At 41.3% G+C, this 26,001-nt stretch overlaps 1 protein-coding gene across 1 annotated transcript in view; it reads left to right on the top strand.

The window, feature by feature from the left end:
• Nucleotides 1–16,327: 16,327 nt before the first annotated feature.
• L3mbtl4 (l(3)mbt-like 4 (Drosophila)) overlaps nucleotides 16,328–26,001 on the top strand; it is a 259,896-nt gene continuing 250,222 nt past the window's right edge. The window contains exons 1-2 of the mRNA XM_013027135.1: nucleotides 16,328–16,397; nucleotides 16,652–16,743. Of these exons, the coding sequence (XP_012882589.1) occupies nucleotides 16,328–16,397; nucleotides 16,652–16,743 (162 nt within the window). The remainder of the gene's footprint in view (nucleotides 16,398–16,651; nucleotides 16,744–26,001) is intronic.

The following is a 26,001-nucleotide window of genomic DNA, read 5'->3' as shown; positions in this document are numbered from 1 at the left end:
CCAGTAAAATGGTTCTCAGGTGCAAATTTGGGGGTTTCTAGATGTGTAGATAGCTCTTGAAATTGTGAGTCCTGGGAGTGTGTTGAACAGAAGAGGATGAGAACAGATACCTTATAGAAGAAGAAGAAAGGTACAATGTGTATCAGAGAGAGCCTTTATAGCCTAGAAAGAAGGGCACTGGAAGATTGTGAGAATTGGTCCTTAGGTATAGAAAGCTGGATGTTCTGGACATACTCTAGGATGTGGGAAGGTACTCTTCATGCAGTTGGTACCCACAGTGAGTCTCTCTGTATGAAAGGGATTTTCAACTATGAAACGTTTTCCCTTCAAATAAGCATCAAATGATATAAGGCTATGTTTTCAAACTTGATAACACTGCTACTTTAATTTCCTTATTCTCCATATAATTTGTCATTTTCTTTCTATTTTCAATTATCTTTAGTTGTCTTCACAGTACATAGAATATTATAAGAAATTTTTTTTTCCGGCAAGTTGTGGTAAGAACTTTTTATAATAGCAAATTTGAATTCAGATTTAATTTAACATGGAAGCTCTACTTTACTGGTGGGTTTTGTAAACATGGACAGAATGCTTGGTATTGAAGCCGGATTAGTACATATTTATGTACTAATCAGATTAGTACATATTTATGGCATATCAGAGTAATTTGCCTAAAAATAAGACGTTTATATCACAACTTTGGAGCAAATAACCTTTTTCATCTTTAGTGATTAGCTGATATATACTTCAGCCCATAAATCCTGTGCCTCTATTTGGGAGAGTAAACACCATAGCTTTGTGTACAAAAATGATAAGAGAGTAAACAAGTCTTTGGTACTGTGTCTCCACGTCTGTTATAAATTACTCTCTGAGCATATCTCAATGAGATAGAAAAATATTAGCTTTGGGTGCATACTCTTATACTGTATTTGTGTATGTGGGAGTGGTATTGAGGTATGAACTCAGGGACTTGTATTTGCTAGATAAGCACTCTGCCATTTGAGCTATGTCCCTAGTCCTTTTTGTCTTAGTTACTTTTTGGATAGGGTCTTACATTTACTCCCTGGCTGGCTTGAACTTTCATCCTTCTTTTTACACTGCCTGTGTACTTGGGAGGACAGGGGTGTACCACCATGACCAGCTTTTATTGGTTGAGGTGAAGTCTTGTGATCATTTTGCTTGGATTGGTCTTCGACCATATTCTTCCTGATCTCCACCTCCAGAGTAGCAGAAATCATTCCCCTGTAGGATGACAAGCATGAGCTACCATGTCAAGCCCATGCTTAAATGTTTTCCTCACTCCTAGTTCTAGAGCTTGATCTTGGAGCCTCGTATTCTTGGTTGGCTTTTTCACCCAAGGCTGGCACTCTGCCACTTGAGCTATATCTCTTTTCCCAGCATTTTGCTGGTTAATTGGAGATAAGACTTTCCTCCTGGCTGGCTGGCTTTGAACTGCTGTCCTCAGAGCTCAGCCTTTTAAGTAGCTAGAATTACAGATGTGGGCCAGCAGTGCCTGTCATATGCCTAGCTTTTTAGAGATGGAGATAGAGTTTCACAAACCCTCCCATTCTCCGACTCACCAGCAGCTAAGATTACAGATGTGAGCTATTGCTCCTGTCTGATTCCCTTCTGTTCTAACCAAATAATATATCAGATAACTGTTGTCCTAAACTAATTTAGTATTTATGAATTCCTTCTCATTTTTCAGAAAATTTAAATAAGATTACTTGGTCATTTAGGAACTTCTTGGTGATCACTGAACAGTTTATGAAACATCGGCACTTGTTATCAATGCTCTACAGTTTTGTTAGTTTCCTACCGATGTTATAATCACAGAATTAGTGGTTCAAATAGAAGAAATTTCTATTAGGGCTCTGTAGCCTGGAAAGCTGACTAGGGTCTTGTGGAGTTGAAATCAAGATGTAGGCAGGCCTACATTCTTTTTGAAGACATGAGTGGAACTTCTGATTCCTTCCCTTTTCTAGCCTCTAGAAGCCATTGGCTGTCCTTGGCTCATGGCCCTCCCACTGTCTTCAAAGCCTGTAAGTTTCCATGTCTGTGACTGTTGTGTCACAGCCATGCTTCTTCATAACCACAGCTGTGAAAGTTCCCCACCTAAGGACCCCTGTGATTACATTGGGCCCCCCTGGGCCCAATTTTGCCATTTTAAGGATCTAGTACATCTACAAGTTTCCTTTTGCATATGAAGTAACTTTATATCGTTTTCAGGGACATCTTTGGGACACTTTTCCTACTTACCACTAGTTCTCAGCTGTAAAGTCCCTTTGGGCTCACTTGTATGAAATGGCAATTATTTTGTACCTGTTCTTCAGGAAGTAGTGACATCATTAGCTGCTTTAGCACATAGCACAGCGTTTATAATAATTAAGTCTAACAGCTATTGCATTTTTTCATTTCTTAACACACATTACAATTCAAGTCAAGTCTAAGGGGAGGATAATAAATACCTCAGAGGGGAAAAATACCAGGGTGGACCATAGAACTTCTCCCTGAATGTATTTTGCTATGAAACCTTTAAATGTTTTTGCATTAAAATGCTCTTTAAATACTGATAACTTACGTGTTGCCTAATAAAAATACTTTTCTTTGCTCCAAGTGGTATGCTAGTGGACTGAAATCCAACATTCTTTCATAGATTTTTAAGTTTACATTCACAGAGAATGAACAGTGTTTTAAAAGGTTAGCAAGCTGTGAGGCTGAGATATGATTCTGGAAAGCATTTGAACATTTACACTGTCAGGAAGAAAATGATCTTGAATAATATTTAAGCATTTCCATTAATTGAAGCCCACCAGGTGATATCTCAAATAGTGGAAAGTCTAAATTCTGACTGGCAGAATTAATTAATGAAAGTAGCAACAACAACTGGACCTATATTGTATTTAGTAGGTTCCATTAGATGTCTCTAGGATACACAGAAGGAAAAGGTCAAGGGAAATATGTAGTTAATCATTTTATGAAAAGAATATTACCATCTCATATAGATGGTTGTTAATTTGATGACTTACAGGGTGGTATTCAGAGGAGAGTATTTTAATATCAACTTCCTAATTATATGGAGTCTTTTTTATGGAGTTTCAGTGATGAGAATTATTTTTATAGATCTGTCTCCCACACATCTACTACATGTCAAGGAGGGAATTCTTTCATATAGGAATCCTGCACAACAATGTAGTTTTTATTGGCAACTTCACCATCTCTTAAATATTTCAGTAAGAACGTTGAGATACCTCAGTTCTTTATTCTGCTCCAGAGAGAACCAAGCCCACTCAGGAATCCTAGTAAGTGTTGATCTCATTCTTTTTCTTTCTTTTTATCAGTTGTGGGCCTGGGTGCTGTATCTGAGACTCTTTGTGCTCAAGACTAGTGCTCTACACTTTGAGCCACAGTGCCACTTCCAGTTTTTGAGTAGGTAAATGGAGATGAGTCTCATAGGGACTTTTCTGGCTGGGTTGGTTCCAAATGGCAATCCTTAGATCTCAACTTCTGAGTAACTAGGTTTACAGGTGTGAGCCACCGGTGCCTGGCTTCCTCTTATTCTTAAACTGACCTATGATTTACCTTGTGATTTCTTCTTGTTTTCACCCCTGAATTCCACATTCATCCATCTAATTGGACCTCTATATTGGGCAAATGGTGATTTCTCCTTTTTTTCCTCTTCCTTCTCCTCTTCCTTTCCCTCTTCCCTTTCTCACATGTGGCTTTTCTGTGCTCTGATGCATCACTTCCTCCAGGATATTGTATGTCAGTGCTTTCTGTTTCATGGAATCTTAATTCTGTCCCTTCTATTTCAGAGTTAGGATGCTCATCATTTTGTACTTTTCCTCTGGTGACTATGTTATCATTCTGATGCTATGCTGAGTATTTCTACCTCACTTCAGATTCATGTCTTTCTCTGAGAACCTGAAGGTTGAAGGTGATCTTTCAGCCATATCAACTCACCCCTTTGTGACTCAAGTGTTCCCTTCTCCATGTTCCTGGTCACTTATAGTGCTGGCTCCATTTACTCACAAGTTCCCAATTTTATTTTATGCTTAATTAAATGAGAAGGGGAAAATAGATCTGTGGAAATAGTTTTTGAAACAATAATTGCAAGGGAGAATAATGCAATACCCCTATAGAAACCCATTTGAAAGCCCAGAGGAGTGGATTATTTTCTGAAAAGGTAAAAGATCAAATTACATCCAAGAGAATGTTAACCATTTGAGTAGACAAGAGGATGGAACTGGAGGTGAGGTCCAACTGAAGTCTGCTGAACCGTTTATCTTGAAGAAAAAATAATGGTTTGGGAAGTCTTGTGGGTCCTAGAAATAGGTGGAAGTATTTATAGGAAATAGCAATGAAACCCAAGTCAGATAGTACAAAAGAAAAAACCTTCCCTGAATTCTAAACTGTAAATTCATACTAGGTATGAATATACATGAAATTCTAAACAAATATTGGCAAATATAATTCAATACCAAAGATTTATTATATAAGGTTCAGCAATCAAACAGGGTCTAATATTGCAATGGTTGCAAAATACAGGAACTTTGACTAACTCATACTTTTGGTTTTTTTTTTTGCCAGTCTAGGGGCTTGAACTCTGGGCTTGAGCACTGTTTCTGGGCCTCTTTTTTCTCAAGTCTGGCACTCTGTTGCTTGAGCCACCGTGCCACTATTGGCTTTTTCTGGTTGTTAATTGGAGACAAGGGTCTAATATTCCTCCCTCCCCCATGATATAACCCCTGTTTTCATTGTATTTGATGTTGGTATAATTTGGGAAGGGGAAGGGAAAAAACAACTTGTTGAAATAGGGATACAGGTTTACCCATCGCAAAAATAAGATGCTATGTCAAAAAATGAACTTTACCATTTAGGCAGGGATGGAGGGAGGTGGGGAGTGTAGTTGTGGAGATGGGAGGGAAGGGATGGTAGGGAAAAACAAAGGAGGAGGTGATAATGCTGATAAAAAAATGTACTCATTACCTTGCTCATGTAACTGTAACCCCTCTGTACAGTATTTTCACAATAAAAAACTTATTTAAAAATAAAATAAAAGTTGATTTCCCATTAACAACAACAAGGGTCTTGTGGCCTTTCCTGCTCAGATTGGCTTTGAACAGTGAATCAAGTACCCTCAGTACATACTGAATGCTATGCATTCATAGTTTTTCCTCAGTGTGGTCTTCTAGGAAATATATACAGCAGATACCAAAAGTCTACTGTAATTCATGCATTAACAAATTAAAAAGACAATACCATGCGATGAACTCTTGCATTGAAAAAGCTTTTGATGCCCTGTATTGGTGGCTCCCATCTGTAATCCTAGTTATTTAAGAGGCAGAAGTTGAGAGGGTTGAAGTAAACACACTGGATGGTTAAAAAAATACACTGGTGCATGATAAATTATACAGGTCTCTAGCATTCACACACATGAGACCAAAGGAGGATATTCTTTTTTTTTGTTGTTGTTATTAATTTGTCTTTATTGAGGTTTAGGACATGGAGTGAGAAAGGTCACCTTGGGTATGCCCTCCCCCCCCCAGGAAATGTCCATTCTAATCCTGGGATGCTTTTTTGAGCTTTTTCTTTGTCTTGGCACTATTTTTGCTGCTAGCAGCCTCTTCAGGCCTACTGCTGCTGACTGGTTCCTCCTTGGAGGAGAATTTTCTCTTTTTCTCAGGGACAAGGAGGCTGGTTGCCTCTTCAAGTTCATTTGCCTCTTCCTGAGGTTGCTTCTTCCTCTTGGGGGAATTGGGCTGCCAAGTGATCTCTTCAAGATCACTACTAACCAACTCCAAAGGAGGATATTCTTAGGAGAGGAATATAAAGGTACAATACTTATGTGCATCTGATAATATGAAGTATTTATTAAAATGAACTTCAGGAAATGGAAGCAATAGGAATTTTTCTTTGTTGCTGTCTTTGTTTTCTTTTCCTTTTGTCTTGTTTGTTGGCTTATCTGTCTTTGGGAGAGTAAGTGGGAGGTACAGAAATGGTGGGACAAAAGGTGAACAAATGGAGCAGGGGTACTCATTAGATACTGTATCAAAAATGAACTGTATAGCTTGTAGGTGGGGAGGGGGAGAACTGAGAGAGAGAACAATGAAAGTGATGACATTGTTTAAAAAGAAATGTATTCTTTATCTAACTTATGTAACTGTAACCCCTCTAAACATCATCTCTATAATAACAATAAAAAGTATTGAAAAAAAGAGAAGCTACTAGATTAAAGGGGGAAAAAAGTTTTTCAAACTCCTTTTTCAACCAAGAGGTGGCCCAGTGGTAGCTGCCAATTATCTTACCTACAGCTAGAAGCCTAAAAGAGGTGGTAAGCCAGACCCAAAGAAACATAGGCTCCATGGTTTCCCTCATTTTTATTAATTAGTTTATGTTTAGGATAGTCTTAGCAGAGCATCACAATAGCCCAATAGTTATGTACATATGACCATATAAAATGATGCTAATTGAAGTGAACTCCAAGATAGGTAAATAAGTTTTTTGTTTCAAATGTACTATGTGAAGTTATTTATTTTTTCTTTCATTTTCCTCCTTGGTTTATCCCCTGTTGTCCCTGTTTTTTATTTTAGTACCCTGTGTCTTGTATATATGTTTATCTGGGGAAGCAAAAGGGAATAACAAAATGGTGAGACAAAGGACAAAGGATAAACCAGTGCAACATTGATACTCACAAGACATAGGGTTGGAAATGAACTTTATAACTTGGTGGGGAGAGGGGAGAAGGGGCATGGTGGGAAGGAAAGTAGGAGGAAGATGAGGGAGGGGTAACAATGTTTGACAAGAAATGTATTCACTACCTTACTTATGTAACTATAACCCCCCTGTACATCTCCTTTACAATAAAATTAAATTAAAAAAATAAACACATAAACTTGAAAAAAAAAGAGGTAGATCATGACTCAGACACTTGTCTGTGCAAGGACCAAAACACTGTTTCAGAGTAACTGGCAAAGCTGGGTATAGCCCACGCCTGAAATCCTAGCTACTCAGGAGGCTGAGATCTGAGGACTATGGTTCAAAGACAGCCTGGGAAGGAAAGTCAGTGAGACTGTTATCTCCAATAAACCACTCAGAAAACCCGAAGTGGTGCTGTGGCTCAAGTGGTAGAACACTCACCTTGAGCTGAAGAGCTGAGGGATAGTGCCCAGGCCCAGAGTTTGAGCCTCATGACAGACAGAATACATAAATAAATAAATAAGTGGCACAGAAAAAGGTTGGAAGTGGGGCTTGGGAAGTATAAACAAACACCAGTAACCACCAAATAATACATACATATGTACAAACGTACATACATACATACAGACTAACCTGAAAGATGACCCCTCTCTGGGGCTGTGGTTTTCAAGCATTAGCTGTAGCAAAGCCACCTGGAGGCCTTGTAAAAACACATTGCTGAGCCTCATACCAAGAGCTTTGAACTAGTAAGCTCCCAAATGTTCATTGATGCCCCAAATTTGCATTCATGACCATTTACCAGGTAATACTGATAGAACTTGTCTGGGTTCCACGCTTTGAGAACCTTATTGTTTTGCACAAGTCCTATCATTTGTGAAAATTCTTTGATCATCTCCATCAGGATTAGTTATTTCTCCTCTTCATTGGACTCTTTCTGTTATATTGGAAGTCATCCTTAAATCTTAGCATGCTGCAGAATCACTTGGAGCAATTATTAAAACAGATTGCAGGCTTACTCACAGAACTTCTGAATTGTTAATTCTAGGATATAGCCCCACATTTTCAAGTTTCCAAGGGCTTTGTAAAGCATATTGTAGAGTCACGTACCTTGTTTACAACCTCTCCTCTCTGCTAACCAGTCAACACTGAACTCAGCACTTAGCCACACATCTGCTGAATCTCTACATCTTCAATATTGAAACCTCTTCTTAATTATACTCTTATTCACTCCAAGTATGTCCCCTTCAACTCTGTGGAATCTTTAACAAAGGAAAAAAGCAGCAACCATTCCACAGCTTTTTAATTCTGTTTTGATTTTTGTCAGCTTTGTTTTCTAATTTCATTTGCCTTCCGCCAGTAGGGACCCCTGAATCCTTCTCTTTGCTATTCCCCTGGCTTAGTGTCTCCCATTCACTTGGTCCTCTTCTCACCCGCTCCCAGCTGCATACAAACCTCACCATCTGCTTCCATTTCACCACTGCCAAGAGCTGCTACAGAGATTCCCAGTGTAGTCAGCTTCCAGCAATCACCTGTTCAGTGAGGGAGGCTTAAGACTGCTTTGCCCTCTGATTCAACCCTGCTTCAAAGCCACAAGTCTCCTTTGGCCAGTGCTCTAGAAGGAAGGCAACCTCATGGCTTTTCTTCTGCATCTTGAAGGAGATCAATGGTGTAGTTTCTCCCATCTTCTTCCTTGGCATCTAAGACTCCCATGTTTCATCTTTGTCCACCACCCTTTTATTTGTGTTAGCTTTCTGTTAACTGTGACAAAATAACTGAGCCAATCAGCTTAAGTGGTGGAAAGATGACTGATTCATGGTTTGAGAGAGTTCAGTCCATGGCCATTTGGCTCTGTTACTTTGGGCATGTGGTGAGGTGGATCATTATGGCAGCCAAGCCACTGGGAAGGAGACAGCTCACCTCAGGGTGTCCAAGAAGAAATGAGAGAGAAACATCTCCAGTAACCTAATTTCTTCATAGTAGGTGCTAGCTAATCAACATTCTACCCCATCTCAACAGCACTGTGGCAGGCTGGGGACAAAGATTGTAACCCATGAGCCTTTGAAGACATCTTTCCTTGCCTGTGTTCTTCCCCACGCCAGCACACTCGCCTGCCTACTCGCTGAGGTAGAGCTCCATTTGGCTAAAAGCCTCATTTTTCCTTCTTGGTTTATTTCTGTCAGCAGATAAACTAAAATGCTTTTATCTTTGTGTTTTCTTCTTGTTTTTAAGACAAGGAAAGAAAAATTTATTTTTTCTTTGACTCCATTCTTTACTCATTTGAGCTCCTATCACCTTACTCTTTCTCTGTTTGCAAACCTCTCAGAATTGGCTCACTCTGATGCTTGTCTGACACGTCCTCTTTACTATTGGCTGGCTTCAGTCTGACTTTCGGTCCTGTTTCTTCATGGAACCTTCTTCTCTGGTCACAGAGACACCAGGGTTTTAAGACTAACAGCAGCTTCTCCAGTCTCTGTTCTGGAACATTCAATGTCTGGTTCTCCCTGTCTTTTGGGAACCCTCTGCCTCTGACTTCCAGGCCTCCTTCTCCTGGAGCCTATGCTTTCCTTGTGTCTTTTCTGCTCCCCATTCTCTTTTAGCAGGGTCATTGGCTCTCTGGCCTGGTTCATCTTTGTCATTATTTTATGCATTATTTAGTGCTCATGGAAAATTCAAAATTGCCTTTTGCTGGTATATATTTAGTATAGATGATTCTACATACCTAAAATGAAATGCCTACTCAAATACTCATTTTTAATTCTGCGCCCCCCCCCCCGATTTTGTGTTGGCTCCTGGATGTCTAAACTTGAGTGTTAGGATCTCTATCCTGTCCACAAAGCTGTTGTTGTTGGATGGACTGCTGTGTTTTCTCCCAGAGTCCTTCCTACCTGTCCCCAAGGATCACTCCACTGGCCCTTGGCGAGCTGAACTGGCCAGGCACTATATTTCTTAATGTAGGTTCTGGTCGTCTCCTTCACAGTTCCCAAGTCCATAATGGCTTTCTAAACGACTCCTTAGGTTGACTTCCACGACCCTATTGCCCCTTCCCATCCAGCAGCCCAACCCATGCTGTCTGTGACTCTGTGCTCAGACATGGTTTACAGAGGCCGCTCTTTACCTTTCAGCTTCTTTTGCTTTGTACTCTTTGCCATTTCGCCTCAATTGTCTTCTCTATTCCCACTAGCCCCAAGGAGGAATGGTGTCCTGTTCTGTTCACAATGAATCCTTCTTCTGTTTGTTCTCCGGCATGCTGTTTGGATTTCTTAACTAGTGTAAATTAACACTGAGTCTGTGTATTCCTCACCCCATGGCATCCTGCCATATGTCAGGGAGTGGTGATGTCAATTTGCCAGCACACACCTCTCTATCTTCTAGAGTAAATACCGTATGGGGAAGAGTCAGGTTCTGGTGCATTCCAGGGCATACTCTACCTGCTTTGCCTGGGGAGGTGAGCTGGAAATGAGTTTTCAATTCACTTGGTCTGAAATGAAAAGCAACCCAAATGTGCAAATGAAATATGCAGTAGTTGGAGCATGGAGAAATCCTTGCTACAGCAACAGGACATAGTTATTAAAATGGGAATTGTGAAGTGCTGCTAGAATCCATTGGCTGCTAGTTGGGAGAGGTTACCCAGCAGTGATGCGATGCATAGTCAACAATGTGTCCCTTCCAGGGTACCCACAGAGTGCAATCTTGTTTGTAGACTGCTGTGAAATTGGCTAGTGGTTGGTGACAACACTGCATCCTCTGATGGAGCCTTCCTTTATCCAACATCAGTTCAGAAACAGACTGAAAATACCGTGTGACTGTGTGCTTGGGACTCACGGAGTTCTGGAGAGACTGCTCCGAGATAGGAGCACTAAGATCTGCGCAATTCTGTTGTTGAGAGTGATCATTCATTCATTCTTCACCCCCGGCCATTTTTAATTTTAGTGCAGAAAGTTACTAATAAATGCTGTGTGGCTTCTTAGAACAGGGTTGCTTACTGCTCGGGTGAAAGCATCCTCTCCCTGATTTCTCAATCTGTGCCTGCTCAGGTTGAGTGAGCAGGAGGGTGGTTGAGTGTTAGGGAGGAGAGGCCCCGTGTTCTGTTTGGAAGATGCCAAGTATTGGGGCTCCTAATAGAATATCTTTATAAGTAAACTTGGGGGCATGCTAAAGAGAATTTTAAGGTTTGAAAATAATTCACCACCCATCCCTCAGCCATGCCTCACAGGGCTTGACAATACCCGATACCCTAGCTTCATTTGATCATTTTCCTAGGACTTCTATTAGTATGTAAGCATGCTCTACCGTGTTTGCTCAGTATTTACGACGTCATTATTATGTGACCTTGATAGTAATAATTTATACAATTTCTGGTTTTGAATACCTAGAATTCTTTTTCCAACTTGACAGCATTGTAAAGGCTGTATTTAGATCTTTTGCATTTTCTAGAGGAAAATATTAAAGTTAGAATAAATAGACGCAACAAATAGTAGCACCTTATTTTGGGCTATAAATATGTATTACCAACATGACTTGCAAACGTTTAACCATATTTGCAAAGGGTGAATTCATTGATTTCCCTGCAGACTTAATTTTATGGTTCTTTAATCTTAAGAGTGACTGATTTAATACGTGCTTCTGCTACGTTTTGACTCTGTGCTAATGTGAGCCAGGGTTGTATGGTGGATGTGCCGGGGCCAGGAGTTTTGTTTAAATCCAGATTTCTGGCTCTGTGAGCTTCAGTTCTGTAGAAGGACAAATTGCATTATTAATTTAATATTCAATGTGGTGAAAGTAAATGGAAGCTGGGCATAGGAGTATACACCTGTAGTCCCAGAAACTTGGAAAATTAAGTCTGTAAGATCACTGGAGTTCAGATCAAGCCCATCATGGGCAACAGTGTCAAAAATATAGAAATATACCCACATATATGGTTATATGTACACACGTGTATACACATTCACACACACATACACGCATACATACTCCAATCACCACATTTAGCATCAAGCATATAATAGCCAGATACTAAATGAGTGATAATATAAAATCACTACATATTTTCTCTACTACATGATATGTCACAGAAGAAGAAAAATTGGAACATTTTTCTAAAGCCAGTAAGTATAGTAGAAAGAAATGAAATTTTAGTTAACATAGTTACCTGTATACTCTACAGGATGAATGCCACATCTATAGCATGTTTCAGAACTGTATAAAATATGAGTGGCCAAACCCTACTTAATTGGTTCCTTCTCTCCAGGAACCTGAAACATGAATTGATGCAAACAGATATCCTAGAATTCATTTTAAGACCCAAAGTGCTACTCTGCTTCCTTTCTTTCCCTTTAACTCCTTAAACAAGTATTTGTAGCTAGGGAAGTTTTCAGCTCCAGGGATATAGGGAAGAACACAGTCAATCACACCCCCTTCTTTATAGAGGGTTATGTTCTCATTCAAAATAAGAAAAGGAAAGCAAGCATAGTGGCTCATCTTCCTGCTGCCCAGCCCTGGGGATACTAAGGGATTGTAGGTCCAGGCCAGCCTGGAAAACATAACAAGGTCCCCTATATCAAGACAAAAAAAGTGAACTAATTGCAACCAATGTATTTTCCAAGGGAAGGAGAAAGCACTGCAGGGAGAAACTATGGAGACACAAGGCCTTTGGGATTCTGTTAGGAAGAACCTGTCCAGGCCTCATACTGGGCAATAATTCTATGCCTTTAGTAAAGTTGGTAATTCATGGGAAGTTTTTATTGTCTGATATTATGTACTCTTTTTATGATAAATTTTAAAGGCTTTCTGCGTACTTATGTAATCATAAAAGAGTTCTTAGAGATATGATTTACTTCTGGTGAAATGACAATATATGACAATCGGAAATCTGATTAAAGTGAGAAATTACACACAATCTTTTAGAGAACACAGCTGCTGGAGAAAATGAGCGATCTATATTTGCCTTTGAGTTGATGCTGCCACAATGTTTTCTTGTAAAAGCACATAATTGTACTGCAGCAAAATCCTTGTGTGAAAACAGGGAAGTTAACTAATCTGACCGGAGTGTTTGCTTCCTCTCTTTGGCAAAATAAATGTCATGTGGTGAGATGCAGAAATGGCCACACACCAGAAGCTTCTTGGTAGAGATCTCCACCAGGTCAGGATGCCACAACATTTCCAAACATAGCAAGAAAATATATCTATGGCCTGTCTTCCTGCCTGTCTTCCTGCCTGCCCTCTCTCCCTTCCTCTCTACCTCCCTCCCTCCCTCCCTTCCTTCCTTCCTTCCTTCCTTCTTCCTTCCCTTTCCCTCCTAATCTTCCTCCTCCTTTTTCTCTTCCTCATCCTCCTCTTTCTTCTTAGCCCCTTCCTCTACCTCCTCTTCCTTGTTCTTCATCCTCTTTCTCCTCCTATTCATCCTTCCTCTCTGCCTCCCCTTCTCATCTTCCTCCACCTCCACTTTTTTCTCCTTTTTCTCAGTAACAAGGCGTGAATTCACACAAGGCCTTACACTCATTCATCTTTATTGCTCATGGTTAACATTCTATCACTTGAGCCACACCACCAGCCAAACATTTTGCTGGCTAATTGGAGATACCAGTCTCTTAGACTTTTCTTCTGGCCTTGCTTTCAACCTCAATCCTTCACATCTCAGCCTCTTGAGTTGCTAGGATTATAGACATGAATCATCATTTCATAGTCATTGATGATAATTCTGTTAGTCTTGATGACTTCAGAATTCTATTACTTTGGTACTGTATTTTGGGAAGTAACTGGTTAATATTATGACAGATGGTAAAGTTGAACTCTTGTGCTTTTTTTCTGTGTTGAAGCTATAAATTGATAGCATTTTTCTTTTATTATCCAAACTTAGATTCTTTGTTAATGACGAATACTTTTCATCTACTAGACCAGAGGAAGGGTTCTACATTTATTCTAGTAGACAGTGATTTTTCATTAAAAGAAAGGTAAGAAAACACCTTGTAAGTGAACAGATGTCTATATAAATCCCCCTGCACAACTTGTCGTATTGTGTTTGTAGCCCCATCAGGTTAGTTTACGGCCTGAGAGGCTCACGTGTTTGGCCACTGGTCACCACCAGTGCTGATACAGGTCTGACCTCTGACCATCTGTACCTGCTCCTGGAACATTGCAAGCAAGATAAATGTTAGTTACTTCTCAGACTTTCCAAGGATGCTGTGTACGGGATAAAAGAAAAATATGAGTTTTTAAAGTATAAAAAGTAGCATACAAAGAATTATTTACATTCATCCTATCACCTAGCCCAGATTCCACTATCCCAATACTGTTAATATTTTATTTCTAATCCTTCCTCTTTTCTTTCTTCCCTTCCCTTCCCTTCCCTTCCCTTCCCTCTCCTCCCCTCCCATTCCCTCATTCCTATTACTCTTCTTTCATTATACTCAGGGCCTTTTGTTCTTACTCAGCTTGTTTGGTCACTTGTTTATCTGGTGCTTTGCTACTTGAGCCATGCTTCCAAGCCAGCTTTTTGCTGCATATTTTAAAGACAGAGACTTCTGTAATTTTCTCTCATATTTTCCTCACTGGCTTTGAACAGCAATCCTCTGGATGCTAGCCTCTTGAGAAGCTAGGATTACAGGCTTTGGTGAATTTTCTTTTTTTTAATTTTTATTTATTTTTTTATTGTGAAAATACTGTACAGAGGGGTTACAATTACATGGGCAAGATAATGAGTACATTTCTTATCAAGCCTTGTAGCCTCCTCCTTTGTTTCTCCTTCTCTGGTGAATTTTCTGTATAAACACATTTGCCTTTGTGTTTGGCACACATTTACCACAGTGGAAGTGTTTTATAAATATATAAATATATAAATAGATGAGTGTTTGAAGTATATAGTAATTTATATATACTTGTTTTTATTAAATTCAGAAAGTGACAGCTGGGCACCCGTGGCTCATGCCTAACTACTCAGAAGGCTGAGATCTAAGGATCACAGTTCTAAGCCAGCCTGCACAGGAAAGTCCGTGAGACTTTTGTCTCCAATAAACCACCAGAAATCCAGAAGTGGCGCTGTGGCTCAAGTAGTAGCGCATTAGCCTTGAGCTAAAGAGCTGAGGGACGGCACCCAGGCCCAGAGTTCAAGCCCAATACCTGCTAAGGAAAATATGTGTATAGAAAGATAAATTTCTTACATGTCTATGATAGTCCATCTTCTGTGGCTTTATTATTATTATTATTATTTGTGGGGGAGGGACATACAAAGCAGCATAGAAATCATCTTATAAATATAATAGAAACAATTGCATGAAAGGAAAAACAAAAACAAAAAACATTTGAATACTTATCTTGGGGTTCATTCCCCTAACATCAACTTATCTGACCGTTTCTGCTTGACTCAGACATACACTGGTTATTGTAAATAAGGGAAATCATGGGACCTATGTTTCTTTGGGCTTGGCTTACTTCACTTAATATAATTTTTTCCAAGTCTTTCCATTTCCTAACAAATGGGGCAATGTCATTCTTTCTGATGGAGGCATAGAATTCCACTGTGTATATATAGCACATTTTCTTGATCCATTCATCTACTGAGGGGCATCTGGGTTGGTTCCATATCTTAGCTATGGTAAATAATGCTGTAATAAACATAGTTGTGCTGGTAGCTTTAGTGTGGTCTTGTTTGTGAACATTTGGGTAAATGCCCAAAAGTGGGATTGCTGGGTCATAGGGGAGCTCTATGTGGAGTCTTTTGAGGAACCTCCATACTACTTTCCAAAGTGGTTGAACAAGTTTATACTCTCACCAACAATGCAGTAAGGTTGCCTTCTGTCCACATCCCCTCCAGCATCTGTTGTTATTAGTTCTTGATTATAGCCATTCTAACTGGAGTGAGGTGGTATCTCAGTGTTGTTTTGATTTGCATTTCTTTTATGGCTATTGAGGTTTGAACATTTCTTCATGTGTCTATTGGCCATCCTTCTTTCCTCTTCAGAGAAGTTTCTCTTTAAGTCTTTAGCCCACTTATTTATTGGGCAGTTGTTTCTTTGAGGATATGTTGTTGGGGGATTTAATTTTTTGAGTTCAAGGTATATTTTAGATATGAGACCCTTGTCTGTTATATGGCTAGTGAAGATCTTCTCCCAATCCGTGGGCTTTCTATTGATCTTGCTAGCTATGTCCTTTGCCATGCAGAAGCTCTGCAATTTCATGCAAAAGGATAATATGATTTTTTGAAAAAAATACTTTTTCGAAGATTTCAACTGACAAATTTTAGTCTCATTTTAATCCATTGAATATTTACCAAAAAGGACCATTTTGTTTCCTTAACCGTTTCCTCCCATTTAACAGTATATCATTAACATAACGTTTCTTAGCCATTCAGCAACCTTCCACAGTGTAATCTTCTTGCCTATTATTAAAATGACATTTAATTAATTCCCCTTGGTAGACCTCTAATTTGTTTGCAATGTTTCATTATTAGGCAGACTTATAGCAGAAAACCCTGCATTTTGTCCTGTGGCAGGTCAGCTGTGATTTCATTAAGACAAATCCTGGAGGGAGAATTTCTGATTCCAACTGTGGGAAAATTCTGAGGCTTTTTGACAAATACTGCCATCTTGCCTCTGACAGGTTGTACCCACTGACATTCACACCAAAAAGAAGCATGGAAGTTTTCAGGCTAGTTACCTTAAAATTAAGCAAATCCTTTTGCCTGCCATCCTTGAGGGCATGCTGTAACTGCTCACCTGCACCCTTATGAGGAGGGTGAGTTCTGTTCCTCACCCTCTCCCCAAATAGGGACAGTAAGTAGAGTGAGGAGTGGGGATGTGTTTTGGCTAACTGTTCACACAGTCCAGGCTGAGTCTCTCATGAGAGGCTTTGATCACCCACTCATTAGGTTGCGCCTTGAGTTTACTTTCCACTAAATGTTATTACTCGTCTGTCCTGCATTGCTTTACATTAATCACTGTGTTTTTTTTTCTTCCAGCACCTTCTACAGCAACACAGAAAGCGTGGTCCTGGGAGCAGTACCTAAAAGAACAAAAGGCCACAGCTGCACCTGTGGAGCTGTTTTCCAAGGTCAGCTACTGAAAGTCTTAAGGGTTTTGCAAGGAATCCATACTTGGGACATTTAATTAAAATGACTACTTTTGCCTAGAAAGCTAGTTGACCCATTCGAACTTGTAGACCGGGCTAGGCAACGATGCAGCACAGGAGATCAGAGTGTGCACTGGAACCTGGGTTTGCCGCCCTGTTACTGCTACTTCCTGGCTCTCAGATGTAAACAAGTCTTTCAGCCATCCCGGTACAATGTTTTCTTTTTTTCATCTCTGAGGTAAAGAGTGTCCCTTCCCTTCATCATTGGATTCTGGGAACACTAACTAACATGTGCATATGAGGCAAAGGATGTGATGTGTATATACTAAACACGTACCTTACCTAGTATCACTTATACATGTCCTCCCAAGGACTACCTCGGGCAGTTTTAAGGAGCTGCATGGTAGGGTGTGTCAGATGAGATATTGGACTCATAAATCACATTATACCTGACTAGAAGGATGTACAATGCAGCTATTGACTGTGACTGCCAGCCCCCAAGTCTTGCAGCAATAGGGATCAGCCTTAACCAAGATGAGTGTGTGTGTGTGCATGCGTGTGTGTGTGTGTGTGTGTGTGTGTGTGTGTGGCTGCTCTAATGCTTCTTGGTGTGTTTGCAATGTTTCAGAAGTTTATATGAAAAAATTGCATTGGATTTAACACATTCTATGATTTTGATCTATAGTGAGAAGCTAAAGCCTTTTATTTACTGAATGAAGGAAAGAGGGTCTCATGGCCAGTAAGGCTGGGTGAAGAGTTCCCATGGAGGTCGAGAGTCTGGGAGACCACAGAGTGCTGAGGACAGGACATCCATGCTCATGGATGCTCCTTGACTAATAACACAACTGTAAATGTGTGAACAGTGATATTTAGCCATTCTAGGATGGAAAAAATGTTAAATCAACAAACTACCTTCACCACCACCACCACCAAAACAAACAAAACAATAGCAATATGAAGCACATGTTAGTTGGTGATGTAAAGTCCGTGGGGTGGGCTTGCTAGCACCCCAAAGTTGAGAGGAGACTTCATCTGACACTGAGTGAGGAGAGCAGTGCTGCTCCCCACTGACTTGGCCTGATCTTCTTGCTGTCTAGGCTCGCTCAAGATACTGTTACTCCATCTTGACACTTAAGGTTTTTTTTGGGGGGGGGTCCAGTCGTGGGGCCTGAACTCTGGGCCTGGGCACTGTCCCTCAGCTCTTCAGCTCAAGGCTAGCACTCTACTACTTGAGCCACAGCGCCACTTCTGGCTTTTTTCTTTTTGCTTATGTGGTGCTGAGAAATCGAACCTAGGGCCTCATGCATGCAAGGCAAGCGCTCTACCACTGAGCCACCTTCCCAGCCTTTGACACTTAAGTTTTAAGAAAAAAACATTCCATGATTTATATTTGACAGCTTCAGTTTGGTAACAAAGGCAGGTTCCTGTCAGCCTTCCAAGGAGGAGTACTGAACTGAACTTAGGTTCCTGTTGACATCTTGTGCCTGACTGCAAATGCTCATTTTGTTCTGCTAGTATTATCCATTCAGGTCTGCCAATGTGATGGAACTCTCTAGCTTTAATCACTGAAGTGTGGAAAATAACACTTAAAATAGTTTGCATATCTAGATGGAAAACTATTCTGAAGACAAGAATGTAGAACTTTATTTTTAAGATACAGCTTCCATAATGACATTCAAGTTTTAGATGACTTACCAAAGACACTTACCCTACATATTCCTAATTCCATCATATATACATACACAATTCATGTCAGATACATATTCTACCAAGAAAATGTGTGTAATATTACTTTAAGGAAAGTATGTCATATTTTATTTGCACACAAGGATCTTTGCTTATCTACAGATCTATTTTAAGTTTCTTTTTTGTATACAACCAAAGAAAGTGTTTCATATTTTATAATTTATTTAACCATCTGGGATAATGAGTGTACAAGTGTATAAACACCTTCTGTTGACAGAGAAGATTTTAAAACATTTTTGCTTGATTATTGGTGAGATGTGACTACTATCTTGAATTGGTCTGAAGTTTTTAAATACTGCTTTTTCTTTTTGCCTGAGGGTTGGTATTAAATGTGTGTCTCTCTTACACCTTCTGCTAATTCTCTCATGCTCGCTCACTATCGCATGTAGTTTTCTGGAACATTTTCTTTACCTTGGTGCTCATCACCTCTGGTCCATATATGTCTGCTCAAACCTGAAGTCCTCCAGTGTGATTGGCCCCAGATGCAGGTGTGCATTTCTTCTGAGGCTTGTCAGCCTGCTCCAAGCTCTGGCTCTTCCTTTCTGTGTTTGTGTCGCTGAGCCTTGTAGATGCCTGACATCTTCTTTTAAGATGGCCCAGACAGCGTGCTCACTCTGGCCTGGAGACATGTGCCCTCATGTCCTGGTAGGAATAAGAGCTGGCGCCTGCTCAGTTCCTGCAGGAAAAACCGAGACCTTGTTTCTGGCCTGGAGCAGCCCCCCAGCCTTTGCACCAGCCACAGCCCTTGCTTGTCTTGAATCAGGAGCACAGCTAGTCTAGATCTGCATTGTCTTGTGTGCTGACAGCAAGAACCACCAAACTGCTCCCCCTTGGCCTGAAGGCCAGATGTATTGTTGATGCCTTGGCTGGTATGAGATTGTAGGAAAGACAGGCAGAATTCACACTTAGATCCTAACAAATTGGGGATGCATCTACATTTTTGAAATCATTGTGTATTTTTGAACAAGAAGTCACTACAAGAAGAGTTAAAATCTTTTTGGACTTCTATATAGATGTTTTACGCTTTAGGAATAGAGGTTTAACTTGAAATCTATGTAGTTAAGTTCTTTTGCTAGTTTCTTAATGCTGCTATAGCAAACCACCATCCATGTGATAACTTAGACAGCACAGATTTCTTACGATGCAATTGGGAAAGTCTGAAGTCTGAATGGGCTCTGTGGGGCTGTCCTCTCTCTGCAGGCTCTTGGGGGAGAATCTCTTTGCTTACCCCTCCTCATTCCCACTTCTGTTCACATGCCCCTTGTCACATGTTCCCTCTGGGCTCTCGTGCCTCTCTTGGATAAAGACCTTTGGAGGTGAGATTGGGCTCATCAGATACCCAGGATAGTGTTCCCATCTCAGGATTTTTTGCTCCACCTGCTCTGCAAGGCCCTGTCTGCAGGTAAGGTTACTTAAGCACAACATGTGGTATAACACCCGGTACAACTTTGAAAGTGACATTCTTCTGCCTAGTGCAGGCCGCATCCTCTTTTTATGGCTGGTGGCAGCCCTGATTCTGGTTCTAGGAATTTCTTAGGAGTGAGTTCCATCCAGATTATTCTACTGTGCCAAAGCTGCCTTAGTTTACACTGCTGTTCCCTCCTGCTCCTCCTCAGTGTCCCTGCTGTCTATGTATACTGTCTGTGTATACTTCCCATGTCCATGCCTCCATCCCTCAGGGCTGTAGGCAGGCAGGCCTGGTCCTCCAGCTCCCCACCAACTCTTTCTTCTGCTGCATGTCTAGCCTTACCTCCTTCTCCTCCTCATCTGTGGTTTAGGTGCTTTTATTCCACCATTTCCATTCTACGTGCTTCATGAGTATGTCCAGGTGCACAAGTGTGTGTCTGTTCTTATACTATTCACCTCCATGCACTCCGTCCTGTTTTCCCTCACTCCAGCCATGTTCCTCTCCTGTGACACCTTTGCCCATGTGACAGTCTGTCCAGTTCCCTGATACCTTCAGGGCTTTCAAGGGACATTTCTCTCCTTTTTCAATCCAGCCCATCCCCTGCCTGGCCACATTTCACAAGCTGTAGTTGAATCTTTTCCGCACTGGGGGCTCTAATCTTACTAGCTCATCTTCCAGACTTTTCCCTCTCTCATTCTCCTAGAACCTGTTTTGCTTCTTAGATTTCTAGTTCTTCCACTTTCTCTACTTGCTTCACATTTCTCCTGGCCAGCCTCGGTGTGGTGTCTATGTCCTTCAGGTTAACCACCCAGTCACTGAGATTCTCATCTCTCTGGTCACCCTGCTACCTGCTGCACAGGAAGGTCTGTGTGGCTGTGTTATGTTTGTTTCAGGTGCCATGCACTGCTACACGAGGACCACAAGTTGGTGGCATGGCACATCTAGAGCTCTAGTTGGGTGGGCATCATCTTGGCATCATCTGATCTTACAGGACTCTTTCCTACCTCTAATAGAAACCATCACTTCTTCATGGATGTGCCATCTTCGATGGACCTTAGGCTTTTTCCTGCAAAATATTACTTTGCACACCTGCTCTGACTTCTCCCACACCATCCTGGGAAGGGCATCTTGTTACTGATCCACTGTTGTTTTCCTGTGCTCAAGATTCTCTCCTTTCCCACCTGACTAGAACTTTTCTTCCATTACCCACCTCATGCCCAAATTGCCAGTTAGCTGGGCTTCCTTGTTTCCTTTCTCTTTCCTTTCCCTTAGGCGACAAATTTCCTAAGTAGCCAGGTGCCAGTGGCTCACGCCTGTCATCCTAGCTACTCAGGAGGCTGAGATCTGAGGATCGTGGTTCAAAGCCAGCCTGGGCAGGAAAGTCCGTGAAAAACTCTTATCTCCAATAAACCACCAGAAAACCGGAAGTGGTGCTGTAGCACAAGGGGACAAGGGGTAGAGCGCTCTCCTTGAGCTGAAAAGCTGAGGGACAGTGCTTAGCTCCAGAGTTCAAGCCCCACGACCGACAAAAAAAAAAAATCCTAAGTAGGTCCTATAATAACAAATTCTTCCCTGGACTCTACATTTTCCTCTCTAACTCATCTTCTCAGCCCAGGCCAGCTTTTGGAAAGCGTAGAGCCTTTTTCTTCTTTCCTTGATTTTTCAAACCTTTCTTTTCCATCTCCGTCAGTCCTGGCTTCTATCTCGCCATTGTCTGAAACTGTCTGTGAGAGTGACTCCAAGGATTCCACAGCAGATGCATGCCAGGCCTCATCTCAGCCTCTCTCTCCCAGGAGTCATTTACCCTTGCTCTCTGGTCCTGCTTGTTCCCAATCTCTTTTAGTTCTACTCTTCTGAACTTCACTTCTCTTCTGAGATCTGTCCTTAGCCTACTCCCAGGGCTCCAGTTTCCTCAATTTCCATCCCAAGGCTATACAGTGCTTTTCCCACTTCCCCCTAGGAATTCAGACCTGGTGCTGTTCCCTGATGCCCACAGTTTTCATCCTTAGTGTGCAAACAGGAATCAGCCTTGTGGCCTAGGCTGCCATCTCTGTCTCTATGAAAGGCTGGTTTGGTTCCCACCTGGTCTCTGAGCTCAGTACATGCCAATTCATCCAGTGAGTTTAAGGCTACCCTGTAATTATTCTAGTGCTGTTCTCAGTCTTTACCTTTACTGCCTGATTTTAGTACGAAGCCCTGTATATATTTTTTTAACATAAATTTTAACTCAAGTTTCTTACCTGGCCTTTCCTGCACAGTAGAGGTGCAGCGGCCTTTGTGATGTGTTCTTCCGTGTGTCATCTGTGTATTTAACATCTTTGGCAGCCTTTTAAGCTTTTCTCTTTGATTGTTTATAGGTGTATTTTATCTCTTGGTGGACTTCTAATCTCCCTAAAGGTTGACTGGGTTTCTTTCTTTCCTCTTTGTTTAATTCCTCTCGGCTGTATGGCTCCTGGGGAAGGCACCTATTATCTCTGCATGCCTTGGGAAGCCTTCCTGTCTTCTCTTCTTCTCGGATGCATCTTTCTGACCCTACCTATTAAACTGAAAATGGTAAGTGATCACCTACTGTTCAGAGATTTTTGGAAGACTTCTGTCTTTTAAAATGTCCAAGTAATGATTGTGCCTGATATATGGTTCTCTTTGCTTAGTATAAGCACTTCTTTCTGTCCTAGTCCCTTGCCCTTCCAAGAGGCTTTTTACCTTTTCCTTGATGGCCCCGTGTGGTCTCATCTCCCGCTTCTTTAAGAACACCGGCCTGGCCCTGTCTTCTTGGACTCACTTGCCTAATCAAGTGTTGCCTATTTGATCACAATCACATTCTAAGCTTCCTTCTGACCTGACCTGCCCATTGAGGGAGCTCCAACATCTGGATCCTTGGCCTTCCTGGCAAGTACCTGGCCCAGAAGCTACCACTATCATTCACTCCATTCAACCTCTTACGGCTGCCCATTAAATCTTTCCCACATCTCACCCTTCTTATGCTGTCCTTTTCTCTCCTGCCTTTACCCCTGAACACAGGAGGACTATCTTAAGATGAATTCCTTACCTGATCAAGGCATAAGTACACAAATTGTAGTGCATGCATCCTCCCCTGCCACTTTCAGATCCATCTTTATCTTGGATGCTGCATGCTTCACTTTTCTGTGTGGCCTCCCATTAAATTCTGATACACTCTGTTATGATTTTGTGCCCTGACAAGGAAACTCTAGCCTTCTCTGGGACGAAAGGGTTGAATTTATATGGAGAGAGGCCAGGAAGAACCAGGACAACTTCCTAGTTCTGCCCTCTAATTGGAGAGAGCTTCAGTCAAAGATAGGCCTGTTTTCTCTGTCTTCATTACTTGAAGTCTAAGCAAAACGAAAAGCTCCTCCCTCCCGATAACTCCTCTAGATCTCACGTATATTTTAAAAATTCTCTTTTTCTTCTAAGTAAAATCTGAGAAACCTGGGCGTATGTATTTTGTGTTCAATAAAGTCTGGGTTGTATTTAGCTCTGCAGGTGCAGAAAGAAGCTCCTGTGAAAATTTCTGCTTTTAACTCCCTGTAAAACCATCTGACACACCAGAGCCTTTCCAGCCGAACCAGTTCAGTCAGATTTCAAGCCTTTGTGTGGTGAGCATGCTTCCACATTTCTTGAAAATCATTGAAAAACACAATCCTCATATAGCTTTCTTACGAGGACCCTTGAAGCCCTAATCATTAGCCACGTGGTGAATGTACATCGCTTGCTTCATATTTATGTAAACCACGGTGAAATACCTCACACATGCTGACATGTCAGTTCCAAGTTATAATCTCAACCCATATGTTCTTTTGATTTGCTAAAGTGTTTGTTTGCCTATTTTTGTCTTCTGTATGTATTTTGTTGTCCCCTGTTTGTTTGAAGGCAACTTCATTGGTGTTTAACACTTCTCTTAGGGGAGTAAAAACATTTGTTGAGAAAGTGCTGTGTGTATTATGTTCAGCTGTTTGGCTGAGGCTTAAATCATCAGTAAGCTCACAAAGCCCATTTAAACATGCAGTGAAGCTTGATGCTGTGACTTCTTTAAGCTGGGTAATTGCTGAGCTTCTGAGGAGCAGAGGGGATTCTTGTTTCTATTCATTCCTCACAATCTCCAGGGCCATAAGTTGTAGGACAAAACTGAAGGTTCCTCTTGATCTTGTGGCTCAGATACATTCCTTGTGTTCTGGATCTTCTCTGAAATGCTAAGATTTAAAGCACCAGGGCTGCTGATCTGAAGGTTGTAGCTAGACAGAGCTGCTTCTGGTTTTTGGAGATGGGGTAGAGGATCTAGAGCCCCTAGAGTGGCTACTTATCTGCAATACCAGCTAGGAGCTAGGAGCTGAGCATCAAGCCCAGAGATCTTCAGAAGGATGAGAATTAAAAGGAGCAAAGCATTCAGAATGAAAGGTAGACAAGACTCTTATTGTTAAATGAAACACCTTAGGAGGATCCTTGTCTCCTTCCAGCCCCCACCTCTGAAACAGTTAAGTCATTTGGAAAAAAAAGTGGGTTTATGGTTTAGGTTACTAGACCAGAGAATTCAAGAAATCTATTCAGATGGGGAGAAATTGCAAAAATTTCCTCTGTGTAATATTGTGCTAATGGGTTCTCATTGGTGATGGTCTCAGGTTACCTGGGCCCAGCAGTGGGTTCCCTGCTTTGATATGTGTGGACTCTCTCTCTCTCTCTCTCTCTGTCTGAGAATACAGTCAGCAGTTAGTATTCTAATTTTTCTTATGTGGCTAAATTTCATATAAACTCACAAAGAATTGCATTAACGTAATTGGGTATGCTGTTTGTGAGCCCTGAGTTCATGTCCTCTGTCTGTAGGATGTGTCTTGGTATAATCTTGGCAACAGTTGAACTTCTGAGTTCAGAATTAAACAATGAAAAAGTTGTTGGACATACAAGGGCGTCTCTAAAGCAAAAGCATAGGAATATTTGGTTGGCTACCTTGGTTGATGGTTGGATAGGAGAGAGATGGCAGCCGTAGATGTTACTTTGCCAGAGCAGAGCCTAGCCCACAGAGCTTCGATGAGCAGCTTTAATGGCCCTGCTTGTTCATATCCAAAATGTAGTATATGTTTGGTGCTTTGATCAATAGTATATTCCCTTGAAGGAACCTCATGTGACTTACAGTTATTTTTTGATTCATAACCCCTTTAACATTTAATGAAAACGATTTCTAGTATTCTTAGTGGAACGCTTATAACCATTTAAATATAACAATTTTAACATTAGGTTTCTTAAATCATTAAAACCACCAAGAATATCCCCTATATCCCCACCATTAGAAACAATTCTATCAAGGTATAGCTTGAAGAGATAAAAATTTTGCATGTGAGAACATGAGTGTGTGCAAGTGTGTGTGTAAATTCTCAATTTCTCCATGATTCAAGCAAAAGAAAATCCCAAGGGGGAGGGATCTCAATTCTTGATCACACTTGGGTGGCAATTATAAACCTGGAGGAAGAAGCAGGAAGGATTTGTGACCCACCTCAGTTTCCCAGTGTGTTGCAAAGAGAAGACTTTCATGATGGAAAGGTCCTTTACCTGGACTACCACTGAGGCTATAGGAAAGTAACAGAAAATTGGAACTCAAAAGTAACTACCACGAAAAAAAGCAAATAGGTACAATGATGTAAGTTCTGGAGTTGTTCATAAAGTCTTGGAAGGTATAAGAAGCTATATTAAAGGAGGAGACAAGATGGCGGAGGAGAAGCTGGAATCTGAACAAGCTCTCGCATAGAAAGCAGTTTTAGAGTTCCAGTGAGCAGTCCCAAGCCAGAGAAACACACCAAGTGTGCCATCACAGGACAGAGAGTTAGACAAGTGAGAGAAAGCCAAGGCAAGAAGACACATCTGAGCACCAGCCAGCCGCCGGCGGCTGCCGCGTGGCAGCGGCGGCAGGGTCGCGGTGGAGACCGCAGCCGGGCGATACCTGAGCACTGAAAGTCCGGGACGAAGGAGCCAGACGCAGCGGGCGAGCGGATTCTACTCAACACCAGCAAGAACCGACAAGGAGCAGACAGCTTCATCCTGCAGTTTGCAGACCAGAGACGACCCAGGATCCAAGACTC

This window comes from Dipodomys ordii, unplaced genomic scaffold (assembly GCF_000151885.1).
Source record: "Dipodomys ordii isolate 6190 unplaced genomic scaffold, Dord_2.0 Scaffold100, whole genome shotgun sequence".
Taxonomy (NCBI): domain Eukaryota; kingdom Metazoa; phylum Chordata; class Mammalia; order Rodentia; family Heteromyidae; genus Dipodomys; species Dipodomys ordii.
Note: the sequence above shows the minus strand (reverse complement) of the source record. Positions and strands in the feature narration are given on the sequence as shown.